The sequence below is a fragment of the Manacus vitellinus genome, unplaced genomic scaffold, assembly GCF_001715985.3.
Source record: "Manacus vitellinus isolate BGI_N305 unplaced genomic scaffold, ASM171598v3 scaffold_33_pilon, whole genome shotgun sequence".
NCBI classification, from domain to species: domain Eukaryota; kingdom Metazoa; phylum Chordata; class Aves; order Passeriformes; family Pipridae; genus Manacus; species Manacus vitellinus.
In genome coordinates this window covers 654900-674912 of record NW_021940478.1, presented here as the reverse complement: position 1 = coordinate 674912, position 20013 = coordinate 654900, and the positions used below count along the sequence as shown (strand labels likewise).

Here is a 20013-nt window from a genome sequence, read left to right as displayed (position 1 = left end):
GAAGTTTGAGAAAGTCAACTCACAAAGAGAGATGGACATCTTGAGTCTAATCAAATGGATTTCTTTAATTAAATAACTTTGAGGATATTCACCTAAACAATTTGCCTAAACTCAGAGAAAGAAAACATATGAACAATATGACAGGTGAACTGAGGTTTGCCATATCATTTTACCATTTCTTTAGCCAGAAGATATATTGTCTCAAATGCTCTAGCAGTTAATTTTAATAGATACCAACAGCATAGACTTTTTCTTCCCTTTGTTTTATTTTCTTTTTTGAAAATATTGCAGAGAGCCAAGGTTAGGTGGTCAGCTGTTACATTGTATCCATAGTTATAGATCTTATCTGGCTTTTCTTCTGGCATGATCAACCATTTTACAGTACCATCAAACTTTTTCAAATCTCTTGATGCGTAGGAAGATGGTTGTTTTACATTAACTCTTATTTCACATAAGCAAAAGAATTCTCTATGCTAATAGATTTATGGTTAAGGTGGTTGTAGAAATGTTCCCACCATCAATGCATAATGGATGCTTTGTCAGTAAGCAATTTACCTCCATTGATGGAGGTGCAATTATCAGCGTTGCTGACTGATGACACTTTTGAGTGCATCATGGAGCTTTAGTGTGACTGTGTGTAGTGCATCTGTGGTCTAATCCAAGTAGATACTTCATACAGATCTGCGCTTGTTTTGGCTGGGATAGAACTAATTTTCTTCATAGTAAGTGGTATGGGGCTGTGTTTTGAATTTGTCCTGAAAACAGTGTATGTAAGACAGGAATGTGTCAGCTATTGCTGAGCAGTGCTTATGCAGAGTAAAGGGCATTTCTGAGTCTCATCCTATCTCACCAGCAAGGACACTGAGAGTGCACAGGAAGTTGTGATATAGCCAGAACAGCTGACCCCAGATATTCCAGACCATATGACATCACGCTCAGCATACAAAGCTGGAGGGCAGGGGAGGAGAAGAAAGAAGGGGGGAATGTTTGGAGTGGCAACATTTGGAGTGATGGCGTTGGTGTAGTTGCCATTATGGCATTACCCATGATGGGGCTGTGCTCTCCAATAGGAAAGGGGTAAAGGAACTTCTTGTTTTCCTTGGCTTGCATGTGCAGCTTTTGCTTTATCTATTAAACTGTCTTTATCTCAACCCATGAGTTTTTTCGCTTTTACCCTTAGGACTTTCTCCCCCATTGCACTGGGTGTGAGTGAGCGAACAGCTACATGGGGCTGACAAGATCAAAGATCATTTAGAGTTTCATTTCAAATACTTCTCTAAACCAGGACTTATGTTCATACTAGTGATTTCAGAGGATGTATGTCCTCTTTAGAAGGGATAACCTGTGCCAAGCTTGGTGAGGTGATTTGTGTCTGTGGTACCATGACTCCAATTGATTAAGTGTTGTTGCAGCAGCAATGGCATGCATCAGTTTTGCTATTCCAAAAACATTCCTTTGCTCAGGCTGTTTAGACTAATGGCAGTATAATCCAGGTAAGAATCAAAATTCTTGCAGGAGCACCATTTATACTGTATTTTGTTATTCTCAATAAATAATTGCAGTAGTGATATTTTATTCATCACTCATATTTCATGAGTTTCTAAGCCTGCAGTTTGGGAGATACAGTAAATACAATCAAGATTTCCTAATTATCATGTTTTAACAGATTGTTCATGCTTGTTACTGGGCCATTTCATTTTTCAAACTGTGGAAATGAATAAGTGTAATCCCAGTGTATAAAAGCATGTGTAGGGGGTAAGTTCATACAGGCTCTCCCTCTGTAGCTCTCTTTATGGATTAATAAAGTCATGCATAATGCTACATAAATCCCACACAAGATAGTTGGAAGAAATGACTAGCAACAGCTAAATTGAAAAAAAAAACAAGGTCTAAGAAAAATCTGACCTTCTGTACCTTCATAATATATAGGAAAGAGATGCACTGAGGATGCATGTCAGTTCACAACTCTCTTACTAGATAAGTATCTCTTTATGAGCACCAGAGGAAATAATACCTTAAAAATTTAGGAAATATGGCACCTTCCTCATGCATAATTTTTCTTATTGGATTTCTAAATTTTTATCTCCTAGTTGTCTTAGCAGTTTTCTGGACAGAGGTACATTAAGTGTTCTGGATTTAAATGTCTAATGAGTATATGACAACATAAAAGCACCAAGAGAGGTTTAGGCATCCTGGCTGGAAGACTGACACCTATCTTAAATAGAAAATGCAAAGCAATAAGCACAGACTAAAAGAAATATATATATTAATCTTTGAATTGCTATACAAATTCCAACTGTGTTATTAAATACATTCTATCAGGCCAGGCTTCTTCCAAATCCAGCAATGAAATTATGTGGAAGAAGAGGTGGCGGGGGGAGGCCCTCTGCCTCAGTTTCCTACTGCATAAGGGTTACACAGCAGCAAGCTGGTGTGATTCTTCCAAGTGCCAAAGTACTGGATTCCCAATTACTTGTCTTGCTGAGTCTTAAATTAAAAGAAAAGAAAAGAAAAGAAAAGAAAAGAAAAGAAAAGAAAAGAAAAGAAAAGAAAAGAAAAGAAAAGAAAAGAAAAGAAAAGAAAAAGAAAAGAAAAGAAAAGAAAAGAAAAGAAAAGAAAAGAAAAGAAAAGAAAAGAAAAGAAAAGAAAAGAAAAGAAAAGAAAAGAGAAAAAAAGAAAAGAAAAGAAAAAAAAAGAAAAGAAAAGAAAAGAAAAGAAAAGAAAGAGGAAAAGAAAAGAAAAAAGAAAATCAATTCTTTGTGGTGAACTCTTTTGCAACTGATAAGGGCATCTGTGCTGCAATCCTGTACCACAACATTTATCAGCTTCCCACTTTTCTGTCCCTTCCATTCATCAGCTTTTTGAAACTGTAGGGAATGAAGCAAGCACTGGCATTGCACTTTCCTGACTCTGCAGTCAGCATTCTGGAAAGCAGTCTGTGAGACCAACAGAGAAGGGGTTAAAGTGTTCCATGTCTTGCACTTGGTTACTAACCTTTCAGCCAAGAGGGAATTGCTCTCCTTTCATAGAAGTCTTTCAATCTCTTTGCATTACTTTTGGTGCTGTATAACATTTTAAAAGCTCCATGACTGACAGACATGGCCGGAGGCAGAGCTCTGCTGGGAGAACTGTAATGTACAATCCTCTCAGCAAAGAGAAGTAGTATAACAATTAAGTTGAATACAGTATGATTTTGGCATTTCTGAAGTAGTGCAAACTATCTCAACACTTCTTTTATTTATTTTCACATCCCAGCTATGACTGGACAATTCAAAATGAAACTTTGAGTTCTTTGTTTAGTTTTATTTCTTTTGTATGTTTCATGATTACTGTGATTTTGCCATAAAAACTCTGCAACCATGGATCAGGAGAGGCACAAATACGTACCAAATACATTAATATTGAGTTCAGATCTCCAGTGTGGTTGGGTCTGCTGGAATAAAATCCATAGACTACAAATTATAGTGCAAGTAAGAAATTTGTAACCATTGCACTAAAAAATACTTTGCTCTAAATGAAATGTCTTGAACATAACTTAGGAAATTTTTTTAAAGGCTCATGAGCAGGTGGGAGTTCTTTTCTCATTTTTATCCTTTCTGAAGATAGAACTAAAACATTAACTTGCACTATATACCTTTTCACCAGATTTTTTACTATCTTTTTTATTAAGACCTAAAAGATAATCTTTGAAATCTTGCCCTGAATTTAAAATAGGAAGTTCAGTTATTTGTCTAGGGTGGGGTTTTTTTCTTCTTTAAGAATTGTTAGGTTTTTGAGGCTTCTGATTATAAATCCTTTCTATTTAAATACTGTAGCATGTACCTAAGAAATAACAATTTCTATGTTATTTATTTTTATGGATAGTAGTAATATTATTCATAAGGAAAATATAACCTTTGGCAGTATTTGAAAATGAAAAATATATGTGGTTAGGTACTTTATGATTCTTCTTTTTAGAGGTCAATATCATGTCATTGATTTTTAGGCAGAACTCTATTGATTTGCAAGAAACCTGTGCTTAAAAATCAATGACACAATATGGTCCTAACAAAGTGGTGAATTCCATAGTGCTACAAATTGGGGTTTTTTTTTGGTTTTTTTTCATGTAAAATGGACCTATCTTAAATCCTACAGGCAGTATTTTTTATACCTGGCAACCAGCAGATTGTAGAGAAGATGCTTTTCTAGCAGAGAAAGTAAGCAAAGAATTTCTGGTCTGGACAGTAGGATGAAAGACTGGCTCCTCTCTTCTCAAGAATTTTCTTTGTAAATCTGGAGTAAAAGTATTTGATATCACTGATGGGTAACAGTTTTCTTTGAAAACTAGGTCATAAAGTAAAGGTTATGGGCCTGTCCTCTGACAGACACAAAGGGAATGCTAAGCAGAGCAAGCATAACATATAACTGTAATAACTGTACAATGTTCTAGAGCAGCTCAGTGGTACAATGGAAATAGCAATCTCTTTTAAACTGTGATTCTTTATCTTTTTCTTTGTCTCTAGAAAGTAACTAGGTGTGAGAATTTTGATAAATGCTTCAATGTAATTTTATGTAATTTTGATGTTGCATGTAAATTTCTTTTATAGGTCCCTTTAGATGGAATTTAATGCAGCAAAAACCTTGTCATCAGAAGGATTAATGCCTGCGTTAGTATTTCTGCAATAAAACTAGAAGCTAAGTTGTGAAGGCCACAGACACCTCAAACCTGGATTCATCTGCTCTGCATTAAGTGCTGGAGTTTTTATTATTTACTGTAGGGAAGACATTGCCAATGCTTACAAGAAACTGCTTATCCCTGCTTCTCTGGGTCCTGTTTGATGGAGGTCTCCTAACACCACTGCATTCACAGCCACAAGAAATTTTAGAAGCAGAGCCAAGAGAAAATGTTGTCCCACTGCCAGGGAGGAGGTCATCTGCTCAGCGAGTCAAACGAGGCTGGGTGTGGAATCAATTTTTTGTGCTGGAGGAGTACATGGGCTCTGAACCTCAGTACGTGGGAAAGGTAATTTTTTACTATTTCTTTAAAAGTTTAAATGATAAAAATAGAAAAATGTATTATAAATGTGTAGCTGTTTCTGGTGGGACAAATCTTCTTCAACTGACAGTAGTTCCCTCTGTTCATTGCTTTTACCATTCAGCCTCTCGTATAGTCACTATATACTTTCTATCTTTGCATGTTTGTCTTATTTCCTTATTCTTGGTTTTGGAAGAAAACAAAAACAACAACAAACAAACAAAGGGATTTCTGAGATAAGTTTGTGGTGCATAACTAAATTTAATTGAATCTACAGTAATAGCATACTTGATTTTTAGCAATGAATATTGGTCTGATATCAAGAGATAAGATTTAAAACATAAATCTCTAGCCCAGAATCCACAGACATTTCTGTGATTCGTATGGTTAGTCCAAGTCAGTTTTCAGCTAATGAAGACACCTCTTTTTTGCTATCTTATGCCTCAGTACCACCTATTTTATTTCTGATTGTTCAGGTTGTTTTCAAGTATTTCTAATATGTTTTATTGCTTCGTAATTCAGACTTTTGCATTATAGGTTTTCTAGTGTGTGTAGGCATGCACATTCGTTCATGCAGAGAATTCATGCAATTCTCTCATTATATGACAACTGTTTCTGTAACAGGGTATAAGTAATTGATAGCCAACTATTTGAGGTGTGTGTGAGAGGGGTGAATTTAAATAATAGAATTTTCAGACAGGAAAGCTGAAAATGACATCTGAAAAAATCTTAGCAGAGTATATAATTGGATGCTGAGCATAATTTTGATTTTAAGGACCTTAATGAAAATAAGAAGTCAGGGATTTGGTTCCTGGGTCCCCAAATGCCACTTCCCTCGACAGCAAGGTTCAAATACTCTTACCAAAAAATGAGTCATGATGCTTCAGTTTTTACTTTGATACTATTTTGTAACTGTTTTTAATGTAAAAGCTGTGAAATTTTTTTCCCCCAAATATAAATTAAATTAGCGGGAAATTAATTTCCCTCCTATTCTTCCAGAAATCTATTTTGAATTGAGGATGTATAAATAAAATGTGGTTCACCAGATTATTTAAGAAAGCAGCCAAAAATTTACTTGCATATTACACATGTAGACATTTGTGTTAAACACTAAAATATATTAGTCAAAACAATTTACAAAGCAGTATGTTTATGGCACAAAGATAATATAATGAGCTTGTTTTACAGTCTGAAGAAAGAGGAACCAAATAATGAAAAATTGCATGTTAGTGATGTCCAGTTGATACAAATTACACTTTCTCTAACACACATCTTTATTCTGGCAACTTGCTAAATATGCAAACAAGGACTCTAATCACATTCAGTGCTGTAGCACAGGCAAAGTGATTGTTGTGCTTTTTACCTCAGAAGACAGAGTTGTTATTGCTGCACCATTATATTTCACTACTCTTTATTACTTTATGTAAGATTGTCTGGGTAGTCATTTAGGGTCAGTTCTAAGCTGCCAAAATAATATTAATTCTGCACTAAATTGACTATTATTAATATAGTGATGTGTCAGCTGCTTCATTCTTTCTGTGGTCCATTGACTTTAAGTTTATGATCAAGATTAGAGTTAATGGAATATTTTCATTAAGAGTAACACTTATCACAGATTTACCTGGCATATCTGTACCTCTTGAGACTTTTTTGAACTGTTGCAAGTTGTGGAAAAGACACTTACCAAATATGAGGAAAAAAATCTAATTGCAGAGTAGCACACACAATAGTGAAGCTTCTCGACAGGATATCATATACCACTGTTACCTAATAAATAAAATAAAATACGGAAGGATCTTAGTGGTGAAATACAAAATAAACTAGGATGTTTACTTAGAACATCAGTAACATTAAGACAACTTGCTTTTAGTATAGAGCATTTAATTCCAGATTATAACTTTTTCAACAAATTTTGTTGCCTGCCTCATGATGTTTTTTACAACTTGTTATATCTATACTATTTGCTTCCACATATCTGACAAAAAAAAAACAACTACCAGTTTTTGTATGTCATCTTTGTTGAATCTGTTACGAAAGCCCATGAGAAATGGAGATGTGTTTTCCCCTTATTTTCCACAAAACCTCTCAAAGAAGGTATAACACTGAATGGGAAAAGTCCCTCAGAGAAACTGCACTTTTAAATCCGTATAATGAAAGCCAAGCTTAATAAAATTCAAACCATTGTCAACATACTGGAATATACTCACCAGCAGCTAATCAATATCTTTAGGTCTTATGTAATTTTTAAAAATCGCATTCAATTTTTAAGGTGTGAAATGCAGTTGATTTCTTGATTAATTGCAGAAATTAGTTTGCGGAAATAAATTATTTACCATAATTAATGTTTATTATAAAAGCATATATTTACAAGGCAATTCTTTTTATAATGCTACTGTTCTATATTTTAAAGTGGTAATATGTGTATGATAAAGTGTAGGATGTTTTATGTGACTTGATCCCAGGGTTTTTATCTTCTCCCAGCCCTGATAGCCAGATAGCTGTGCATTGGCATTTACATTACTTATTATAGAACTACTGCACTAATAATGTCACATTAATTTATAAATAGGAGTTTAATGTATCTATTAAAACAGCTGACAGTTTCACTAAACAGTTAAGGGTGACTAGTTAATTTTGCAAACCTCCTGTAAGAGAATACAGATTTACAGCAATAACGGCATCTTAATTCCTTTCATGTCTTTTTTTAGGAGACTGTCTCAAGAAGTGTTAGGTTACAAATCAAAATATAGTTTATAAACTGATTGAGATTAGTCTAGCTTGGAGGTGGTGATCTTGAAATAGTGTTGCAAGTTGACATATTAAAAGCATTTAACCTGAATATTAGAGTTTGGAAATCTTCTGCTCGTGTAATCTGGAAGAGCCATAAAAATCCATCAGAATGCTAAACAAAAGATAGCCCCTTTACCAGGCATCCAGTGAGCAGATCCAGTCTATAAAGCAAAATTAGGATATGGCATTACTCTGTGACCCATGAAAATGAACGGGATGCTGAAAGGCTTGCTGTAAAATAAGACTTGCACAGTTACTTTGCAGTGTTTTATTTGTTCTTCTGGTACTGTGAAGCCCCAGAAGGCCAGGCAAAATAGCACATGCATGGATGAAGACAAAAACGTTCATGATTTTTTTTATGCAAAAGCTCAATTCTCAGTGAATGGTGACAGAAATCATCAGAGTATCAGGTCCTCAAGCATGGCCAAGTCCCAATGCAGTTCATAATCACAAACAAGGTAGCAATTTTAATTGCTGTTAGCCAAGGGTAGCAACTCCACTGGAACACTATAAATCTTTCTACAACCTTTCTTAATTGCTATGTTTCAATAGTGACATGCAGAGGCAGCAAAATAAACTGAACATTCAAGAAATAAAATAGACAAGAACAGTATACGTCCTTCATTGTCAAGATAGTACTGGTAAAGGTTTTTAGCTGTGATCCATGTAGCATGCTTCCCTCTATATGTGTCTTTGCATTCCTAATGTGTAAATGCATTGCATCTTTCTTGTGTTGTACACCTCCACAGTTGCTTTTAGTTAGGATTTTTGCTGTCTGTCCTCAAGCTTGCGGAGACACGAATATGGCAACTTGAACTGGAAGCAGACTGGGTGCATAGGAAAAGATTGCAAAGTCCTCTTTTATGTAATGGCCATTTCTCTTTTATTTTTCAATGTGAAAAAAACCCAAACCAACAAACAAAAACAAACCCAAAAAACGCCTCAGCTTGCCAGATATTTTTTTGCCAATGAACAACCTATGTTTTGCAACATTTTGTTCTTTAAACCTCTGTCATATTATACACACACATACAAACTACTACAGATATTTTTTGCTAAGAAAAAGATGCTGTAATATTTAATAGTCATGACTGCTCTGTGGCAGTACAGGGTGCATGTAACAATACGGTATTTTTCATCTGAGTCAGTCCTGAGAAAGCCTCATCATCTTCAAAGGTTTACCTATATATCAAGGCAGAAACAGTGCTGATTTGGAGTAAGCAGAGCTCTGTATCTGCAACCAGATCAAAGTGCTTTTTTGAAACCTAATAATTTATCTTCTACATTTGAAATATGAGCATAGAATTCATTTGTGCTTTTTGTAGGGGGTAGTTTTTATTATAACTGAATTAATGTTGACCACCTTCCATCAGGCTTAAATCAACACATTCTTCTGAATACAATATCATTTTGCAGTAATTTTCCCTCTTGGGTGAGCACCTGGATGACAGTGAAGTCTGTAAAGGAAATTTTGCACTGCTTGTGTAAAATCTGTTTAGACAAAAAATTTTACAGTGCTGTGGCTATCATTTTGGCATCATTTATATGCAGTGAGTTAACTTGAAAGAAAAAAGTTAAGGAAGAGAATTTGCAGTAAATTTGAAAACCACTGCCCTTTGAAGAAAAAAAATGCTTAAGTCTGTTCATAACTGTACTCTGATTAATCTAATTTTTTTAAAATTATATTTCTACTTGATTTCTGTCTAGAGGGTCACAATAATATTTCATTTAATTTTTCCTGGCCTATCAGATTCCGTGCCCACAACCGAAGTCATAGTATTAGAGAGACCTGTGTACCTTTTCCATTAGACATTTCCACAGGGCCATCATCAAGGAGAGGAAAATTTTTTAAGGGACTGCTGCTAGTAATGTATTAATTGACTCCCCATGATGCAGGACATCACAGTTACTCATCCCTGGATGATTTTAATATGAAAGATATGCTATTTATAAGAATGATCTTGTTCAATACATCATACAAGAGTTCATATACCCACCTCTTCACAGTGAAATCTTAGTTAAATCTAAGGTCTTAGTGGTTCTTAGAAAATAATTTGAAGCCTAATCAGGCATGATCACATTAACCTGGTTTACCAAACCAGCTTACTGAGCTTATACCATGCACCTTTTCAGGTAAAGACACTGTGACAATTTATTACAGATAAGAAAATTGACGAGGAAAAATGAAATTGTAAAAAAAAGTGTAACAGGAATCAGAACTGGTAGCAGAACTCTGGCTTTCTTATCTTGTTGTGTTGAGCTGAGACCTATGTCTCGCTCACTTATGTCTGACTGGTGAAAAAAGCAATGACATTAAAAGCTTTGCATCCTGTATATTGCATAGAGCATGAGACACAAAGCAGTTTTGACAGTTGCACGTGAAAGTGTGAGAAGGAAGTGGAACCATGGAAACACAAAACCCCCATGAGCAAGTCAGACAAGCATTTAATGTTTACTCTTGCAAGGTTATCTTTTTACAAGGTATATGAAGACCTAGTTTTATTCTTACATGTGGTAGAGGTGAAGAACTTAAACAGAATATTTCTTATTGATCTAGTGGCTTCACTTTATTGATTTACTTAGATAGCTCATAGCAGGACATTTATCAGCAAAATACTGGTAGTAGTAACACCTCTTGCCTGTGTTCCTTGCATTCATGAAAATTTTATGAGACATTTGGAGATGAAACAGAAAAGAGAACTATGTTTTCACTGGTTGTACGGGAGACAAGAAAGAATGAGTTCGGGATGAAGAGAGATCAAAATAAAAAGGAAGGACCAATTTCTTGAACTGTCACTCACATTTTAGAGGATGTAAAAGGTTGAGGTCATTGTTCTGAACAGCTAAGGAGGTCACAGACAGAAATATTTCAAACTCTCAAATTTAGTAGGCTGTATTACACAAGAGTTCAGTGATCAGTGTAGGAAATTGAGAGCATGTGGAGATGGTCCTCCTAGCATGAAGTGACTGACTCTCACAAGACCTCTGAACAGAGCTAAGTGGATGGTGCTGATGGAGCTAGCGTTATGTCTGACATTTATATTGCCAACACAGATGGAAAAATAAAAATGAGGTTATAGAAATTATCTGCTAAGGAAAAACCTTATATCTATTGTAGTTTTGTTTGGAATGTTTTTGTATAAATGGCTTCATCTAGGTAGGAAGTTTATTTGAACTGGGAAACATATGAAAGGATAGCTTAACAAATATTTATAAAATTCTCTGAAGGACTTGAGGTGAATAGACAAACTAGAATACAGTTACTGCTTTTAATCCAGGAAAATTTGAAGATTTTAAATATATTTAATCTAAATCTAGAGTTTGTCTGAGAATGTCTGATTCACTGGTAGATTTGGATATAGTGTTTCTGACAGTCAGATCAGAGACAGGCATGTATTATGTATGCTGGTAGTGCAAACCGAATTTGTAACTAGTGAAACCTTAGACCATCAATTACAATTGAGCTGAGATCATGATATCTCCTTTCTGGAAGAGCATCAGAATGCCAAGTAAGAAATTAAATAGAAATTTCCAAGACAGCAAAATGTAGGAAAGTATTAAATACCTATGGCCATTCTGATATCTGAGTAACAATGTGTAAATCAAAGTAACAAGAAGGCTCAGAAATGGAATAAAAGTTATGATTGCTGCAACATGTACCGTGTTAAAAAACAAGGGGATAGCATAAAGCTTCACTTAAATACACTATGAAAATACAAATTCCCAGTAGGAAAAGAAAAAATATGGAAATATTGAAGAATTGCTACGTACCAGGAGACCAGATTAAAGCTCAGGATTTCATATCTATGAGGTGGATTGTTTTTTTCAAAATGTGGATTTTTTTTTTCCTTTTGCTCACTTTGGAGGCATGTGGATCTCGTATTAAAAAAGCAATTGCAAAAAAAATTAAAACAGCAAGTTTCACAAATAGAAATATTAATTCTACTCAAAATAAATAGTTGTTAAAATGAAAATCTTTATATGATTTGTATATTAATACAGTTTTCTCTGAAAAGTAGTGCCACAGAAAGGGACCTGGGAGTCCCTGTTGACGGCAAGTTGAATATGAGTGAGCAGTGCCCTGGCAGCCAGGAGGGCCAACCATGTCCTGGGGGGCATCAAATAAAGCATCACCAGCTGGCTGAGGGAGGGGATTGTCCCACTCTGCTCTGCACTGGTGTGGCCTCACCTCGAATATTGTGTGCAGTTTTGGGCACCACAATATAAGGAAGATATTACGCTATTAGAGAAAGGAGGGCCATGAGAATGACAAAGGGTCTGGAGGGGAAGACACATGAAGAGCAACTGAGATCACTTGGTCTGTTCATTATGGAGGAGACTGAAGGGAGACTTCATTGTAGTCTACAACTTCCTCATGAGGGGAAGAGGAGGAGCAGGCACTGATCTCTTCTCTGTAGTAACCAGTGACAGGACTTGAGAGCATGGCCTGAAGTTGTGTCAGGGGAGGTTTAGGTTAAATATTAGAAAAAGGTTCTTCACCTTGACAGTGGCTGGATACTGGAACAGGCTCCCCAGGAAAGTGATCACAGCACCGAGCTTGACAGAGTTCAAGAAGCATTTGAACAATGCTCTTAGGCACACGGTGTAATTCTTCAGGATGGTCCTGTGCAGGGCTAAGGATTGGACTTGATGATCCTCGTGGGTCCCTTCCAACTCAGAACATCCTGTGATTCTGGGATTAAATTGCTGCAATCAAATACAAATAATTACTTACAATTTATAAAAACATAGCATGAAAAATCACTGGTGAAGTTCAAAATCAATGTTTGAGTATAAAATAAAATCTAACAAAATTTTTTAAAACTTAAATTCATTTTTTTTGAATAAAATGATAAATATCCTGAAACAAAAAACATTTTCAGAGTGGGAATCAATCAATCAATTATTAATGAAGCATGTTCGATAAGAAAAAATTGCTGTGCTCTGAGGAAATTATAATCTCTTTCAAATGAAAACTTGTTTCATAATAGCCATATGCTATTATGCTTACTGTGTGGTAGTGCCAGAAGTCTGGCTGCCTGAGAAGTTGAAAAACAAAAGGTAAATGAAAGGAATTTTTTATTATACCTTCTGTTTTACTTCTGTGGAAGAAGTCCTTGTTTGTCTTGCAAGCTTAAAATCCTTAAGAGTTCTGTATATGTTTGCATACAGTCTTTATATGCAGAATGAATCCCACATACATTGGAGGACAGTGTTCTGGATGAATAAGAATTTAGGCCTGTTAGGAATGTGTACAACATCCTTTTGATTTTTCTTTACTACTTTGGGTTTTCAAATGAACTTTTCTGGTGCTCAGTTCAAGTTCCCTTTTAAAGAGACTTAAGGTGAGGCAAGATGAGAGAGAATTTTCTGTTACAATATCCTAGAGGATAATGTCAATGAATGTGTTTTAATTAGTAAAGCCTTTTCTCCCAGTGACTGGCAGTGAGTTAACTGTAGTCTCTGGAGATGTTGCTATGCCAGTCAGCAGAGGTTGTTCTATTCAATTTTTCTCATGACGGCTTTTAGCACTGATGTCTGAGTAAGATGTTGATCACAGCTGAATCTGAGTCTTTTATATTTTCTTGTAATCTTGGTATTGGTATAGAATAGTTCTCTATGTTGTAGAGAGTAGTAGTTCTCTACATTGAAGAGAGTACAGTTTTTTAGTGTTTCATAATGCAGGACCAAAGACATTTTCTTTAGTGTGTCAAAATGCAGATTTGGATAGTTAATAAGAGCTTTTGTGTCAAAAAAACATCAACCTATAAATATTTCTGTATTTTTTGCTTATTTGAATCAAGAATGACAAAAAAAGAGTGAAGCAGGACAGTCTAATTGCTTTAATAATATGTCTTTTCTTACTGTGAGAACTGGAGCATAAACTGTGGAAGAGAAAGCCATGAAGTCTCATTGAAGTTATTAGTGCAAGATATATCTTCTAGAATCCAAGATTACTTTTCAGTACTGTCGTATAAGCCAGTTAATAGCTCTTGCTTGTCAAATCCAACTGTATCAGCCCAACAGCAGGTAACTGCTTCTAGTTTAACTCTAATTGATGTCAGTAGTAGAGTCCAAGAAAATAATCAATACCTGTTTGCAGAATCAGGAGATTCCTGTACAAGCCTGATGAATTCTGGCAGACAGCATTTGTGCAATTTAAGAACCATTATAAAGATGCTGAAAATTTAGAACACTGATCAGTATTACTGAAAATTTTTTTCAGTAAAGGTATGTGTCATTGTGGCATTTTAAAAAAGTACAATATTTACTTATTTAGAGTAATTTCTATGTTTAACTTTGTTAAAGGGCAATAGCACACTTATAATTTATGTTAGAAACAATAATTTTAACTTTCTTTTTTTGTATAGAAAAACATAGGACCAAAAAAAATTATTTTTTTATTTGGATGCAAACAAGATTGGTTTGGGGTTTTTTTGAGTACTGTTTTATTTACTTTATTTACCATTTTGACATGTTCATTCCAGTGCCATGTCTGAAAGCTCTTGTAAGGCCTGGTTCTGAATTGCACTTACTAGATCATTTCTTCTTCATCAAGGTGAATGTAAAATTCTGAATGAAAAAGTCTGGTAGCAACAATAGCATAATTTTATTATCCAGGAGAGTAAAATTAGATATATTAACAATTAAAAAATAAACTAATGTCTAGCTTATTATTTTGGTTTGGAATAACTTTTTTTTTTAAGAAATTGTAATTGATCTTACAAAAAAAAAGAATTTTTCTGTCCTCTACACTTATTACCATTTTTATAATGTACAGTGATTCAGAGAAGTGTTTTTATGAGCCTCATCAGTAAGACATCTGAACGTTATAATGACTATCCTTACACTTGCTCTGTGAGGCAAGAAAGTATTAGCTCTCCTCTCTAAGTAGGGAGTTGAAGCACAGGAAGATTGAATTACTTGTCAGAGTAATTATTGAAATTAAATTGAACCCTAGAAAGTCCATCCTTCTGATTTTTTATTATTCTTGTTACATGTGGGGTTTTTTTTAATATAAATAATGGTCTACAGTTTGATTTTGTCTGAATCGATAAGTAGGGAGTTGTGTCTCAGTTAAAGAACACAGTAACAGAGAGCTGGGCAGATCTGTCTACCTGGAAATTAGGTTACTGATTAAATTTCTCTACATCCAGCTCTGCAATGCTCTTTAGATTAAATAGTTAGCTTCCAAATCTTTTCGTAGACTTGGCATTAATAATGTCAGATTTGTAACTGCAGGATGAAGTAAGCTCAAGGGAAAGAAGGAAGGGGATAAAAGGTCAATGCTGCCAAGGCCTCACTAGCCTACTGTATTCATGGATCATCAAACTAGATGACTAAACTATTAAAATAACAGAGAAAACAGAAAACCAAAAGTATTGTGTTCATAATTATATCTCTGTATTATGCTTTATGGATCTTTACTTGTGTTCCTTGAAATAGATTGTTAATGTGTTTCTTTGGGGAGCCCAGCCCTAGAGACTGATTCAGAAGTAATGGCTTCCTCAGTGTATTAAATAATTCTGACAGGAAGCTCATTTTCTTTAATTATCTCCAAGTATCAGTAGTTAAAATCTTGTTAAAAATAATGGTATAAGTAATAGCCTATTGGGATTACTTTTTCTATAAGCTCCACAAGATAATATGTACTGAATTTAATCACATGTTATGCATCGTACAGATAATTTTGTATTATTGGGGAAAATATAAAATGGTATTATTTTGAGAGAAAAAGGCACCTGCAACCCCTCTCCCCAATATCCACAAGACAGGAATGAAAGATTCTTTCATTCTGTGTGTTTGTGTGGGGTCTGCTGTCATGTTTGTTAATGATGGACATACTAAGAGTTAAATAAATAGGCTGAAACTATTTGCTTTGGTAATTATATCTCCAGTGTTACTTTCCAGTAATGTAGCTTAAACTGCAGGAAAAAAGTAAATTGCAAAGATAAATATAGGCAAAATTATGCAAGGACTTTGCAAAGCCATTGATAGTGTATCATGACAATGTCTTAAAAAAACCCTGAAAGTCATTTATAATCTTAATGTTCATTAATGCTAAAGGACAAGATGATCAAGGGCTTAAAACAATGCCTAAAAAGAAAGTTAATTGTGACATTTGTTTAAATGCAGCCAATACGCCAACATCTTCAGGGTCAAGGATTTTAAAGTAGAGTTTCATTTTTTCCTGTTAAACTCCTGTTCACTTCATATTATGCCACCACGAATTTTATAACCAGCTGATGAGACCTGTTTACTGTATATACTTACTTAAAGAGAAATTCCCTTTGTTTATAATGCAGGCATTAACCAAAGCCCACTTGCATTTTGAGCTGTGTCCAAAAATTAAATGGGAGCTTTCTTTAAAAATTATTTCAGATTCTTTCAAAATCAAGAAGTCATATTATGTCTTAAATACTAAAGTCACAACCGTGTTTCAGAATCATTACTCAATAGCTGACAAATCTCCATGAGCATTTTCATTCCGATTTAAAATGCACTTTTGAGGCAAAACTCTCCATCATTCAGACTTACGATACTTTTGTTCACATCAGGAGAGGTCCTGGAGAGTAAAATCTAGATCACTTCTGGATAAAAAAAAGACTCAAGAGGATGCACTACATGAATTGGCACTTAGTCCATTGAACCAGATGAGATGTTGTTCACAGCAAAAAACCCTGAGATGCATTTATTGCCTGCATCATTCCTCACTGTCAGCTGCTTCATCCTACAGAATACTCTCACTGGTTCATGTTACTTGCTAACATAGGTACAGCTTGTGTCTAATAAAAAATAGATACGGAGACACTACTCAAGGCTAGGTGAATCCTGTCATGTTTAGTCAGCTGTCTTTCTCTAAATTTAAGTTAAATTTTCCATTATTTTTAAGAAGAACTACTAAGAAAAAGTGATATATACAGTCAAATGTCCAAAGGTGGGGAAGAAATTGTGCAGAATAGTAGTATAAAGCAGGAGAGTGATTTCAGTTTTGGAGTAACTCCTAATGATATTTATCTTTACGTAATTTATATGTCTCAATGTGTCATAATTTCATGTTTGTAATGTACACCTCTCATAGCCTACAATCCTTGAAAAGCCTAGGTACTAAAAGTGTGTACGTGGTTTACACAAAATCAGGATATTGATTTAGAAGAAATGAACTTCCAAGGTACAGAGGCAAGAGAGAGGTGCTGCATGTGTGCACATGTGTGTGCCTGTGTGTGATCTGCAAGTAAAATTACATTTGCCTATATGTCTTCTTCTTTTTGTTAGTTCCGTATCTTATTTGTGTTAGAACATTTTCAGCCATTACTTTTTGCATTGTAAAAAAACATACTAAGAACAGTAAAAATGATGAGAGAGATTAAATTTATGTTGAATTCACTGAGAGAATTCCATTGGATTAAATTTTGACTTGATCTTAATTGATTGATAAAAAAACCCACATGAAACAGGCAAGGCAAAGTTATAAGAATCATGACAGAGAAATGAAGAATTATTTGTTGTTGTATTTAGTTAACAAAATATGGTCTATTTAAAGAGATTTTTTCACTGCAATAATGTAAGATAAAATGAAGTATATTTTTTTAATTAAAAAAAAAGAATAGTCCAACTAAAAAATTAATTTTTCAAGATAAAAATTTTGGTATGAAAAAATTATACAAGGTGTTATGAAGAACATAAGTAATTTTCCAAATACTTTTTTATGCTCTTATCAGTATTTTTATTCTTGTGAAGGCCAGTACTTTCTTCTGAATATGTACTCCTAAAAATACTCATTGTAATATTTTTTAAACTACAAAAATTAATATTTCAAAACATTTTTATACATGAAAGAGATGAAAAAGGATGTATATATTATTCACAATCTGTGATAGAGAAAACTTGTATGTAGAACGCAGTCTAAAATGCCATCTGTTTTTCCTTTAAGATTCTCATAAAATGTGTATTTTTAAAATACTTGGTTATGTAAAATTCATTTGCCCTTTCTTTTGGAAACATTTGCTAGCTGTTTTGCAACATCCATTAGTAAGGCGTATGATTTACACCTTTTATCATAGTCATCTTTTTTTCCTTCTTTTCTCTTCTTTTTCATTTTTCTCTTCTATGTCTTAATAGGAAAAGAACTACTCTAAAACTCCACAAGCATATGGACAATCTGTGGGTGTATATTTGTGTGTGTAAAACCTGCAGCTGGGGAAACTTCATTTGATTATTTACTTTTGAACTGGTTAGCAATTCAAATTTTCTTCTCATAGGTCCACTGGTTTCACTGTCTTGACCTTTAGTGTTTTTGACCTTAAACCTTCATTGAATTGACCCAGTTTCATATGGAAGGATGACAAGTCTGCTTAGGCAACGTTCTCTGTTGAGCTGGCATCTCTCTGTTCTCTGTTCACTCTCTCTCTTTGAGTTACTCAGCTGGAGTTACTGAGATTGATCAATTCTTGGGTGTTTCCTGCTGAAGTTCTATATATTCTGCTTCATTTCCCTGACCTTTGAGATTCTATGGCTTGAGTGAAAAGCAAACAGTGCTCATCTACAGTTGCCGTTGTGCTGGAAGGCAGCTGAATGATAGAGTACTGCCATAAAAGTCATCGAATTCTGCTTACAAATTGTACCATTGGGCTTCTTTGTACTGTTCTATTTCTTTGTCTGTTTCCCTTCCTCTAAGTTGGGTTGATAATGCTCTCTGTGAATTGATGTAAAGTTATCAACTCTAGCTATTATATGAACATGGGTTTGTAGAACCTGAATGTCATTAACTTTCCTTTTTCAAAGCCTGTAATACCTCCGGGACTCTGACAGTGTGTTGCTACACAAATCCTAAATACACCCTGCAGTGCTGATATGTGCTGCTAATTTGCTGTTGTCATGACTAGTTTATTATTTTGCCTGTCCACAGGGAAAAGCGTTTTTCCATCCTTTTCACAACTGGCAGTACTACTCAGCCAGGAAATATAGGAGTTCTTGCGGACTAAGTAGAGAAAGAGTTGATATCTGCTGCCCTGGCATAGCATGGCACACATACTTCTCCTGAGGGACAGAGGTAGGTGTAGCAGCAGGATCAGTCCACAAAATGTAGTCAGTAATGCTATGAAAACACAGGTTTACTTGCACTTTTGAAAAGTCATCTGAAAGCACTTTACAAACTTCCCTCAATGATTCTGGTGAGTCTACTTTGCTGTCCTGAGGAGGGGTGTATGTTAGAAAGCTGCACTGAAGTCATGGGGAGAAATATCCTCCAGCTAAGATGTGTAACTGCTCTTTTATAACCTGTTTATAGACAGGTATGTGTCTCTTCTTAGCTGTGCTTTGTTCAGCTCAGCCTGGCTGAAACACCTGTTCATCTGCCGATCAAACTCATGACATTCACAGATCACAGAGAAGAACCACTCTGTAAATTTTTTTTCCATCTTCAAAAAGTATTTCTTGGTACTCTTTCTTAAAAGTGAAAACAGGGCTTTTGAGGACAAATTTCCTTAAGTTGAGATGGCATGTATCAGATTTTTTTTGAGAGGGAAGTTAATCAGCATTTTTGCATTCATTTATGTGTATGAACAGATCAATTTTTAATTTATGGAATAATGAGACATGTTCAGACTTTCCCATTGTTTTTTCTTCTAAAATACAGTTTCATTTCACATTTGTCTCACATTTAAGAATGAATTTGTGAACATTTATTTTTACACATGTACAGATAAGAGTTCTTACTGAAAAAGAAAAATCCCAAGGAATCCCATATTCCATGGTTAGTTACACGGTGCTGATAACAAAGGAGTCACATAAGCCCCAAAACTGTTACCAGGAGTCCACAGCACTAAAAGTTGACAAAATAGATGCTTCAGGAAATCAGAAATGCTACAGTAGCTGCAGCTGGTACACCAAATTATGAAGAAAGTATATTACTACTTTTCCAGATACCAGCTGTTCCAATAATGGAAACACCACTACTTAGAAGTATTGTTTAAAACAAACTGATTTAAAGATTATTTTTATTTTAGGGGAGATTGGTATTATAATAGCTTTTTAATTATGCTGGCTAAGCCCAGTCTAACTAGGTCATTAAGTTAATGAACAAATTAGCAAAGAAATCTTGATGTATTTATGAATTTCAAAATCTTTATTGGGTTGTCTCAATAATTTTATCCATTTTAAAAGAATATTTACAGAAAATTTAGTATTCAGATGAATTCTTACAGAAG

General features: G+C 34.7%; 1 protein-coding gene across 1 annotated transcript in view; it reads left to right on the top strand.

Annotated features, from left to right (window-relative positions):
* The window catches only part of CDH12 (cadherin 12), a 211948-nt gene that overhangs the window by 59334 nt on the left and 132601 nt on the right, over positions 1-20013 (top strand). The window contains exon 2 of the mRNA XM_008921079.3: positions 4587-5002. Within this exon, the coding sequence (XP_008919327.1) occupies positions 4772-5002 (231 nt within the window). The 5' untranslated portion in view covers positions 4587-4771. The remainder of the gene's footprint in view (positions 1-4586; positions 5003-20013) is intronic.